The sequence below is a fragment of the Eriocheir sinensis genome, chromosome 1 (genome assembly GCF_024679095.1).
Source record: "Eriocheir sinensis breed Jianghai 21 chromosome 1, ASM2467909v1, whole genome shotgun sequence".
In the NCBI taxonomy this organism is placed as follows: Eukaryota; Metazoa; Arthropoda; class Malacostraca; order Decapoda; family Varunidae; genus Eriocheir; species Eriocheir sinensis.
Window position 1 is genome coordinate 4,560,430 of NC_066509.1, and position 12,233 is coordinate 4,572,662.

The window sequence follows — 12,233 nt, forward strand, 5'->3', positions numbered from 1 at the left end:
AGGAAAGGCGTGCAAGAGGAATCCAACACTGTATACTACCTCCTACAAAATAAAGAAAACGAGGTATTAAGGAAAGGCGTGCAGGGGAATCCAACACTGTATACTATCTCCTACAAAATAAAGAAAACGAGGTATTAACGGAAGGGCGTGGAAGGGGAATCCAACATCGTACTTTCCCCTATAAAAAAAAAAAGACAAAACATACAGGATAGAGGTGCAAGGGGAATCCAACACTGTATACTATCTCCTACAAAGTAAAGAAAACGAGGTATTAAGGAAGGGCGTCGAAGGGGAATCCAACACCGTACTTTCCCCTATAGAAAAAAAGACAAAACATGCAGGATAGAGGTGCAAGGGGAATCGAACACTACCAACCCCTAAAAAAAAGTATAAAAGAGGGCAAAGTATTAAGGGGAGGTATGCAAGGGGAATCCAACACTCTACTCACCCTTCTTTCCTCTTCCTTCGTGGCCCGTAGATGTGCCTCGATCGTGTCCCAGTCAATCTTCGGCATCGCGGCCTCCATGGTGTAGACATCGAACTCCCCTGGTGAGAGAAGGCGGGGTTAGCAGGGTCTTTATTTCTTTTGTCTGTTTGTGTCTGCTTTTAGTCTGTCTTCCTACGTGTCTGTGTCTGTCTGTCTGTAAGTCTCCGGTATTGTCTGTGTCTGTTTATTCGTCTGTCTCTGTATTTATCGCTGTCTGTGTGTGTGTCTGTGTGTGTATGTTTGTTTGTTCGTCTGTCTGTCTGGTAAATAAGAATGATACTGATTTATTTATGATTAACTCTCTCTCTCTCTCTCTCTCTCTCTCTCTCTCTCTCTCTCTCTCTCTCTCTCTCTCTCTCTCTCTCTCTCTCTCTCATACATATGCCCTTCCTTAAGTATCTGCTAAGTCAGAGCTCCAACGACGAGACTATTGAAGCTTCCTGATCGCCTTCAATGACTGAGACACGCGTATGTATCTCTTTCTATGATATTCGAAATACATATGTAATAGTGTATAATCATCTGACTCTGTGTGTGTGTGTGTGTGTGTGTGTGTGTGTGTGTGTGTGTGTGTGTGTGTTAAAGTATACCAAACAGAAGAGTTCACTGACACACGATGATCACTTTGACACACACGCACAAAGGCTCTCAGTGTCAGCGTACCCTTCAGTGCCGCCGACGTGCTTTTTCCTGATGGTTCTGACGTGAGAGTGGCGGGAGGCGGTTCAGGAGTGGCGGGGCACGGCTCAGGAGGAGGTGTGCCTGGCCTGGAAAGAGCTGACCGCGGCTTGTTAGGGGTGGGACAAGGCTTCACTGGGCTAAGGCAAGGTTTGGAAGACTCGCATGATGGATTGCGTGGTATGGAAGACTGCTTGACAAGCGTACGCGGCGGTGTGGAAGCGGTGGGAGAAACCCTGGAGGGGGCGTGGCACAGCTCGACGGACGCCAGGGAAGGATACCTCTTGACATGTGTGGAGGAACCATTCTCGGGGTCGGGGGCGTCGCAGGGCTCGGATGACCCGCAGATAATGTCGGCCAAGGTCGGGTAACAGAACACAAGAGAGGAGCAGTGGTAGCCGGGGGGGACTTCAATGGGGGCAAAGCGAGTCCGGCCAGGCTCGGGGGGGCGACTGCAACTGTTGTAGTACATAACTATATCGCTCCTCCTGCCGCTCGACGCGCCCACACGAGCGCGAACGCGATTGGCGGAAACCTTCATGAAGTCGGATTAAGGCGTGCCAAGAGCGTGGGTCACAAAGAGCGGCCGCAGCTTAGCCTAAAATCTTTCTGCCAACAAGGCGGGGGAGCTAGATGAGGCTGGCGGGCCTGCAGCAGCAGCAGCAGCAGCAGCAGCCGCCGCCCCCTGGGTCACTCTGCGCCTCGCCACTCGCTGCTCACATGCAACAAATTGTGATGATTCAGACTTCAAAGTTGATAATTATGAACAACTTTGCACAAAACTGGATAACTCGAGGGAATATCACGGCCACCGGCGGGAGAGTTTTCCGGCGAGCACCACGACGCAAATTCAGCGAGCACCCCGACGCGGCGGCAGCGGCCCGGCGGTGGCGGTGGCGGCGAGTGGCGAGTCTGAGCGGGAATCCTGCGGGGCAGCTTCCGGGCTACCGTCCCGGTGCCTCGACGCGGGCCCACTCCTGCGCCCAGCCAACCTACGGGGACGGCACCCGCGTTGCCAGTGGCAACAGGTAAACTGCAGATTTTGCGTCCCCACGGCCGTGGCCCAGGGCCTCACGTCCACTGTTTCACCGGAAGTCACATTGAACACATTTGTCATTACTGGAGCCTCAGCCGCCGTAGGTTCCGGAAGATCAATATTCCGTCTCAACACGCAGCTTCAGCGTGGCCCGTGCGAGGTGGCCCGGTGCCCGGGGACTGCGCCGGCCGGGCCATCACCGCTCCGGACCCACCGTGTGCCCCAGCCTCAGGCACTGCACGGATCGCTGTGCCACCCGCCACTGCTGATGCTCTACACCACTATGACACTGGTGCGGCACAGCCCGAGAGTAGCCGCGTGCTGCCGCGGCTCAGCACGGACCGACGTGACATGCGCGGAAACCCACAAAGGAATACACCCTATAGACGGAACACGAGGATTCTCGCGTATCAAGGTCATCATCAGCAACACTTAAAGAAAATATAAATGGAGGCAGAGAAAAAATCTGTAAAAATTTAGTGCAACAACAAACAATACACAGAATACATCCTAAGTCTTTCTTCTATCTCTTAATCTGTCTCAACCAATCAGTCATCCAATCAATCATCTCTCTCTCTCTCTCTCTCTCTCTCTCTCTCTCTCTCTCACCCCACCGCGCCACACGCCACCTATCTCTCTAAGTCTGCCACACACTCCTGCTTTAAAGCCTACACGGGTGAGGGCAGGCGGTGGCGTGACGAGGTTTGAGCTGCCAGGGTCCACCAGGCACCGCACCAGCAGCTTCCCCTCCCTCCCAACACTCCTCCCCCGGGCGGCGCCTCGCACCACACACACCACCACCAGAAGCAAAACATGGACACTCAGCCTTACCTTCCTCGTCATACTCGTCGTCGTACTGAAAGTCATTCATGTTGGAGAAGTCGAAGTCAGACTTGACGAGACGCCGCAGCGGCTGCACCGCCCGGCTTAATATATTCATCGTGGTCCTGTGTTAAGCCGCGAGGACCCTGGCCAGGCAGGTTGCAGGGCCAGCAGATTAGCGACAGTTTGTGGCACAGAACGTCATAGTCTTTAGCGGGCAGCAAGTTCCAGGGCACCGCCAACACTGTCTTGCACTGTCCAACACGTCACTTCAACACAACGACACACTGCTGCTCAAAACAAACACCCAAAATCACAACACCGAACTCAATACTTTCTTCATCCAGTTTTCACGCCTCGAAGCAGACGTCTCCTCGGATACGACTTTTCCTCCCTCCCTTCCCCACGACTGACCCTTTACCCTTCACTCTCCTTCCATCATCCCACGACACTCTTCACCTTACCCCCCCAAGACTGTCCCCTCACTTTTCTCCCCTCACTCCATACGACTTTCCCTCACTCTTCCCCCACGACTGACCCTTTACCCTTCACTCTCCTTCCATCATCCCACGACACTCTTCACCTTACCCCCACAAGACTGTCCCCTCACTTTTCTCCCCTCACTCCATACGACTTTCCCCTCACTCTTCCCTTCTTTCCCCCCCCCACGACTGACCCTTTACCCTTCACTCTCCTTCCATCATCCCACGACACTCTTCACCTTACCCTCACAAGACTGTCCCCTCACTTTTCTCCCCTCACTCCATACGACTTTCCCCTCACTCTTCCCTTCTTTCCCCCCCACAAGACTCCCTCTTCTTTTTTCTCCCTCCATACTTATGATTTCACTCTCACTTTTCCTCCCCCCCCCCCCCGACTGACCCCTTTACCCTTCACTCTCCTTCCATCCCCCCCACGACTGACCCTTTACCCTTCACTCTCCTGCCCTCACCCCAACGACAGTCTTCACCTCACCCCCACAAGACTGTCCCCTCACTTTTCTCCCCTCGCCCCACACGACAGTCCCGTCAATCCCCCCCCCCCCCCCCCACGACTGTCCCCTGACTCCTCCCTTCCCCCCACGGTCACCCCCCCAACATCTGTTCCTTCGCCCTTCACCCGCCGCCCCCCCCGTCCACCTGTCATCGCCTCACTTTCCTAAACCTGACCCAACGCTGACACCCGACCACCTACACTCCCCCCACCTTCCCCCTCCTGATCCCTCCCCTCCCCCCTCACCCCCCACTCGACCAAGGACGGGACACACGCAAAGTTCCTTCACCCTTCACAGCGACGTTCAATGTGTAGACAAAACTGATAGAAAAACGTGCAGACTAATGAACGTAAGCTATGTAAAGGACAACATAAATATTAAAACGGAATGAAATAATGAGTGAGTGAGTGAGTGGAAAAGTAAAATAAATAAAAAATAGTAATCGATAATCAACATAATGAAGTAAATAATGAATCGAAGTGGAGAGTAAGGATGGAGAAGCAAACAAACAAACACACACACAAAAAAAAAATACTCAATACTGCGTGAATAAAAGAAAAAAAGAAAGAAAAAAAAGAAAAGTAACAATCATAATGGACAGCCAAAAAATACCGCCCTTGATCAGAAAGCAATATTATGATCATTCTCTTTTCCTTTTCCGTTGCTCTTCTCTTTTCTTTTTCCCTTCCTCCTCTTCCTTTTCCTCCAGTTTTCCTTTCCGTTGCCTTCCGTCCCTTATTTCTCTACCTCCTTCATTTTTTTTCTGTTATGTCGTTTTTCTTCATCTCTTCTTTCTTCTTCCTCCTTCTGTTCTCCTTTCTGTTCTTCCTTCTTCCTCTTTCTCCATCTTTTTTTTCTGTTCTGTAGCTTTTCTCCATCTCTTTTTTTTCTTCTTCCTCCTTTTATTTTCCTCTCTGTTGTTCCTTCTTCCTCTTCCTCCTCCATTTTCCTGTTCAATAGCTTCTTTCTCCTCTTTTCCTAGTCTCTTTTCCCTCTTCCTCCTCCTCCTTCTCCTCCTCCTATTTCTCTTTCATTCGTTTCTCTCCTGTTTTTTCTTTATCGCTTCTTCCTCTGTCTCCTAATATTATGAGTACTTGGAAGTTTGTGAATATTGACAAGGGAATAATTGGGGGTCGAGATACACAACGACGAACATCACCAAGTATTAAAGGCGAGACTTGAAGGAAAAGGACAAACCCGTGAACGTGATGATACTGGTGACGTTTAAGAAAGCATCGTCAAACATCATGGCGGCTAAGACAAACATCATGATGGCTTAAACAAACATCACGGCGCATTAGACAAATTTGTGAATGCTAATAACTCCGGCAAATGAGAGCTTAACACACACACACACACACACACACACACACACACACACACACACACACAGGTTTTCTCTCCTTTCACACACACTAGATTTTTTTTATATATTATTTCCAAGAATTTTCGTCCCGTCCGTCAATTTACGTAATGAGTTTTCCTACACACACACACACACACACACACACACACACAAGATGGCAGCAGTCCCGTCCTTGAGCCCGTGTCCTTGAGTCGAGAGAGAGAGAGAGAGAGAGAGAGAGAGAGAGAGAGAGAGAGAGAGAGAGAGAGAGAAGGGAAGGGGGGGGGATTGGCGCGGCCTCGTCCCTTCCAGGACTTCACTTGCTTCAGCGACTCTCACACCCTCTGCAAACTTCGCTCAGGTGCTTCCTTCTTACATCCCTTGCTTACTCTTCCTCTTCCTCTTCCTCCTCATCCTCTTTCCCCTCCTCTTTTTGTTGTCCCTTTTTTTCTTTTCCTCCTCCTCCTCCTCCTCCTCTTTTCCGTTTCGTTGATTTTTTTCCCCTCTTTTCCTCGTTCCGTCTTCCTTTCCCTCCTACATTTTCTCGTTTTCCTGTTTCTCTTTCCTCTTTTCTTTATCCCTTCTTCTGTCTCCTCCATTATCCTCTTCAGTTGTTTTCTCTTCTCTTTTTGTTATCCTTCCCTTCCTCTTCCTTCTCTAATTTCCCTTTTCGTTGTTCCTATTTTCTTTTTTTCCCTCCTACATTTTCTCGTTTTGCGGCTTTCCTTTCCTCTTTTTTTTATCCCTTCTTCTGTCTCCTCCATTATTCCGTTCAATCGTTTTCTCTTTTCTTTTTGTTATCCTTCCCTTCCTCTTCCTTCTCTAATTTCCCTTTCCGTTGTTCCTATTTTCTTCCTTTGTCTCCTCCATTTACCCGTTCAATAGTTTTCTTTTCTCTTTTCGTTGTGCCTCCTTCCTCTTCCTTCTCTAATTTCCTTTTCCATTGTTCCTATTCTATTCCTTTGTTTCCTCCATTTTCCCCTTCAATCGCTTCTTTCTCCTCTTTTCGATTTCCTCTCTTCCCTTTCCTCCTGCTCCTTCATTTTCTGTTCCCTCTCCTCTTCCCTCCTTTTCGTTACCCTTGCTTGCTCTTCCTCTTCCTCCTCCTCCTCCTCCTTCTCTTTCCCTCCCGCTGCTCCTCCGTTCTTTATCCCTCCTTGCTCCAGCTCATCCATTTTCCAGTTCAATCGTTTCTCTCTTCTCTCATTGTTTTCCTTCTTCCATTTCCTCCTCTTCTTTTTTATTTATTTTCTCGTCCAATTACTTCTCTCTCTCTTCTTTGTGTTGTTCCTTCTTCCTTTTCCTTCTTTTCCATTTTTCCCGTTCAATCGCTTTTCTCTCTTCTTTCCTTCTTCCATTTCCTCCTTTTTTATTTTCTCGTTCCATCGCTTTTCTCCTCACTCTTCGCTGTTTCTTTCTTCTTCTTCTTCTTCTACATTTTCATCTTCTGTTCCCTCTCCCCTGTTTTGTCCCTTCCTAATATTCTCGTTTCGTTCTCTTCTTCCTTATTCTTCTCCACTTCTCCCCTTCCGTCCCCTCTCCTCTAATTTTCTGTTCCCTTTCTATTGCTTTTTCATTGTCCCTTCTCCCTTATTCTTCTCTACTCTTCCCTTCCTTCCGTTCCCTCTCATTTTTATCCTCTTTCTATTACTCTCATTTCGTAACCCTTCCTTCCTTCCTTTTCCTTCTAAGCCCTCTCCTCCTCCTCCTCCACTTTCCCCTCTCGTTCCCTCCCTCCTTTACTGTCCACTAATTTGGCTTCCATCTCCGTGTTCCTCTTTCCTCTCCCTTCCCCTCTTCTCCTAACCGTACTTTTACTCGCCTCCTTCTAATCCTCTTCCTCACCCACCTTCCCTTCCTCCTCCTCCTTCTCTCCATCTTACGGCTCCCCTCACCCCTCGTCCTTTGATGTAATCCCTGTGGTTATGTCCATGCTTTACTGGAGGAAGGGATGAAGGGAAGGAGAGAGGGAGGGAAGGGAGGATTAGTGGCGAGTCTATGCATGTGAGAAGGTATGAAGAGGGTGGTGATAAAGGTTAAGAACGTTGTATAAGGAGGGTAATGAGATATGTAAGAGGGTAATGAATGGGAGGGAGAGAGGGAGGGAAGGGGGGATTAGTAGCGAGTCTATGCATATGAGAAGGTATGACAGTGTTGTACGAAGGGTTAAGAACACGGGTATAGAGGAAGGTAAGGTAGAGAGACAGGAATATGGAAGGTGAAGCAATATGAAAAGGTAAGATCGATAACATTGTATTTAGGAAAGTAAGTTAGAGAGTTAGACAAGAATATAGAGAGGATGCTAAGTAATGTGAGAAGGAAAGGTAGATAACACTATATATGAGGACGTAAGGTAGATAATTAAACAGGAATATGGGAAGGGATGTGAAGGAATGTGAGAAGGAAAGAGAAGACTATTATTAAAGGTACATAACACTGAGGTAAAGGTGTGTAAAGGTAAGCCTGTGAGGTAAGATAGGGTAAGGTAAGGTAAAGAGTTAGACAGGAATATGGAGAGGGATGTGAAGTTATGTGTGAAGGAAAGAGAAGACTATTATTAAAGGTACATAACACTGAGGTAAAGGTGTGTAAAGGTAAGCCTGTGAGGTAAGATAGGGTAAGGTAAGGTAAAGATTTAGACAGGACTATTGGAAGGGTTGTGAAGTTATGTGAGAAGGAAAGAGAAAACTGTTATTAAAGGTAGATAACACTGAGGTAAAGGTGTGCAAAGGTAAGATTGTGAGGTAAGGTAAGGTAAGGTAAGGTAAAGAGTTAGACAGGAATATGGGAAGAGATGTGAAGTTATGTGAGAAGGAAAGAGAAAACTGTTATTAAAGGTAGATAACACTGAGGTAAAGGTGTGCAAAGGTAAGGCTGAGGTAAGGTAAGGTAAGGTAAGGTAAGGTAAGGTAAGATAAGGTAAGGTAAGGTAAGGTAAGGTAAGGTAAGGTAAGATAAGGTAAGGTAAGATAAGGTAAGGTAAGATAAGGTAAGGTAAGATAAGGTAAGGTAAGGTAAGGTAAGGTAAGGTAAGGTAAGGAAAGGAAAGAAGTTAAACAGGAATATGGAAAGGAATGTGTAGTAATGTGATAAAGGAAAGAAAGACTAGTAATAAAGATAAAGAACACTGTAAATAAAAAGATAAGGAGAAGAGTTAAACAAGAATAAAGAGAAGGATGCAACTAAGTAAATAAGGATAAAAGGATTACGAAATTCAAGGTCAGGGAGGGTCAGCAAGTAGAGGCAAAGTTAGGTCAAGAAAACTGCATGTAAAAAAAGAAAAAGTAAAGAGTTAAACACGAATATGAAGAAGGACACGAAGTAATGGAAATAAAGATGATGTTTACTGAGGAAATTAAGAAGGATAAATTAAAGGTCAGGGTGAGTCAGTAGGTCAAGAGCATTGTATATAGAAAGGTCAGGTAAGGAGTTAGATACAAATACTGAGAAGAGAAGAAAGAAGCAATGGACGAGGAAAGTGGAGGAGGTAGAGAGGAAGAAAATACAATGAAAAGAGAGAAAAGCGACGGGAAAGGAAAGTGGGAGAGAAGGAAAAGAAAGAAAAGCAAGGTAAAGAGTTAAACAAGAATACTTAGAAGAGAATAAAGGAGAAATGGAGGAGGAAAGCGGAGGAGATAGAAGAAGAAAAGACAATGAAGAGAAAGAGAGAAAAGTGACGGGAAAGGAAAGTGGGAGAGAAGGAAAATAATGAAAAGGTAAACAAGAATACTGAGAAAAAGAATAAAGGAGCTACAAATGAGAAAAATTGAGGAAGGAGAGGAAAGAAAAAGCAACGAAAAGAAAGAGAAAAAAAGCGACGGAACGGGAAAGTAAAAGGAGGAGAAAAAGGAAGAAAAAATAAGGTAAAATTAAACAAGAATAGGGAAGAGAAGAAAGGAGTGACAAAAGAGGAAAATGGAGGAAGGGGAGGAAGAAGAAAGACGGGAAAAAAAAGAAAACAACGAAACAGAAAAGTGGAACAGGAGGAGGAAAAGGAAGAAAACAAAGGTAGAGAATTAAACAAGGAATATGAAACCAAAAAAAAAAAAAAAAAAAAAAATGCAAAGTCAAGGAAATAAGGATGAAAATTACATAGAGAAGGAATTTTAGGAAGGATTAATTAAAAGGGAGGGAAAGAAAACGAGGAAGGACAAGTGGTTTAATCTTTGGGGTAACTAAGAAAAAAAAACTTTGAGAGAATAGACCAAGACCAAGACCATGAAATAAAAACCTGCCATGAATAACATTAAGAGATGACTCGAAGGGATTATGAAGAATTAATTAAAAGCGGAAGATGCAAGGAAGGACAAGTGGATTAGTGAGCTTCCGGTGATAAAAGAAATGCAAGGAAATTAGAAAAAAAGAAGAGGAAAGAAAAAGAGGGAGAGGAAAAGAAAAATTAACCTGGGAAATTAAGGAAACGTTGTGCATATGAAATGGAAGGGAGAAAGAAGGAGAGCAATACAACGGTGGTAAAAGAAATGGAAGGAAATTAGAAGAAAAAAAAAGAAGGGGAAATTAGAAGAGGGAGAAGATATGAACAATTAACCTGGAAAATTAAGGAAACGTTGTGTATATGAAATGAAAGGGAGAAAGAAGGAGAGCAATATGATGGTGGTAAAAAAAATGCAAGGAAATTAGAAGGAAAAAAATAAGAGGAATTAAAAGAGGGACAGAATAGGAACAATTAACCTGGAAAATTAAGGAAACGTTGTGTATATGAAATGAAAGGGAGGAAGAAGGAGACCAATACAAAAAATAAGATGTAAAGTTAAAGAGGAAGGGAACAGCAATGAGACTTAAAACTAGCAATCAAAGAAAAGATGTGGAGATGAAATTAGAGGATAGAAGGAGAGGAATACAAAAAAAAAAATGCAAAGTTAAAAACGAAGGGAATATCAATGAGACAAACCAAACAATCAAAGAATAGATGTGGAGATGAAATTAAATGGAGACAGAAAATGAGAAAGACAAAAATAAAAAAAGAAAGGAAAAAGAGGAAGAAAATAACAATAAGATTAGTAACAAAGACAATTAAAGAAAATATGTATAGATGAAATTAGAGGATAGGAGAGAAATACAAAAACAAAAACAAAAGAAAGGAAGAGAAAATAACAATAACAATTACACCGAGAAGTTAAAGAAACGATGTATAGATGAAAATAAAGAACGAAAGAAGAGAAATACAGAAATGAAAAAAGGAAAATGAGAATGAGAGAATAACAGTAAGTAACGCAAACAATAGAAGAAACGATATATAAATGAAATTAAAGGAGAGAATAAAGAGAAATACTGAAATAAAGATGAAAGTAAAAAAGGAAGAAAATAAAACTAAAACTAATAACCCAGACAAGTAATGAAATGAAAGAGGGAGGAAAGAATAAGATAAATGAAGAAAAAAGAGAATAATAAAAGAGGGAGAGAATAAAAATAAGAGTAATTAACACAAGCAATAGAAGAAACGATGTGTGGATGAAATAGAAGGAGGAAAGAATGAGAGAAATGAGGAAAAAGGGAATAATAACAGAGGGAGAAAATAAAAATAAAAATAATTAACACAAGCAATAGAAAAAAACAATGTGTGGATGAAATGGAAGAAGGAAAGAATGAGAAAAATACAAAAAAAAGTGAGGAAAGGAAAAGGGGAAAGAGAAAACCAATAAAATGTACCGAGACAATTAAAAAAAAAAAAAACTGAAATAAAGAAGAAAGCGAAAGAGGAAGATAATAACAATAGGAATAATAACACAAGACAATTAAAGAAATATGTAAAGATGAAATGAACGAAGGAAAGAATGAGAAAAATACAAAAAAAAAGTGAGGAAAGGAAAAGAGAGAAGAGCATACCAATGAGAATGTAACGAGACAATTAAGATAAAAAAATAATGAAATAAAGAAGAAAGCAAAAGAGGAAGAGAATAACAATAGGAATAATAACACAAGACAATAAAAGAAAGATGTAAAGATGAAATGAACGAAGGAAAGAATGAGAAAAATACAAAAAAAAGTTAGAAAAGGAAAAGAAGACAACACTAATAAGAATTTTACGAGACAAAGAAAAAAAAGAACGAATTAATTAAAAGGAAAAGATGCAAAGACGAACAGGTGGAATAATGACAAATAAAAAGGGGAAATATAAAGAAGATAATAACAAGAGCGGATAACGGTTAGAGTAATTCACCCTGGCAATTAAGAACACAAATTAGTTAAGGGAAAATGTAACGCCCCTGACAGATGGAATTAATGACTTTCCCATTGTAAGGAAAGGGTTGAAAATGACTAAGGGAGAGAGAGAACATGACGTGAATATGACTAAGAAGAAGAAAAAAAAAGTAAAGCGTTCTCATGGTCGTGGGAGACTAAGTATGTGTGTGTGTGTGTGTGTGTGTGTGTGTGTGTGTGAGTCAGCGAGTGTGACGCATCGCAACACTCCTGTCACTCTGAAGGGAGGAAAGGTGGGAGGAGGTAAAAGGGGGGGAGGGAGAGAGGAAAAGGAGTAACGGGGGCAAAGGAAAGGGGGGAAGAGTGTAGATGGGAGAGGTCAAGAGAGAGAGAGAGAGAGGAAAAGGATGAGTAAGACGGGGGGGAAGGAAAGGGGGGAAGAGAGGAAATGGGAGTTCAAGGGAGGGAGAGAGGGAGAGGAGGAGTAACAAGGGGGGAAGGAAGGAGAAAGAGAGGAGAGAGAGAGGAAGAGGGAGGGAGAGAGGATGAGGGTGAACAAGAAGGATAAGGAAAGGGGGAAAGGGAGGAAATGGGAGTTCAAGGGAGGGAGAGAGGGAGAGCAGGAGTAATGAGGAGGGGAAGGAAAGGGGGAAGGGAGGATATGGGAGAATTTAAGGGAGGGAGAGGGAGCTAGCGGGGCAACAAGGGA

The 12,233-nt window shown here is 43.9% G+C and overlaps 1 protein-coding gene across 2 annotated transcripts in view; it reads right to left on the reverse strand.

Moving 5' to 3' along the window:
- LOC126984183 (schwannomin-interacting protein 1-like) overlaps positions 1–12,233 on the reverse strand; it is a 99,326-nt gene that overhangs the window by 14,492 nt on the left and 72,601 nt on the right. For both annotated transcript variants that reach the window (XM_050837777.1, XM_050837699.1), the window contains one exon: positions 449–546. In XM_050837777.1, coding sequence (XP_050693734.1) covers positions 449–546 — 98 coding nt within the window. The remainder of the gene's footprint in view (positions 1–448; positions 547–12,233) is intronic.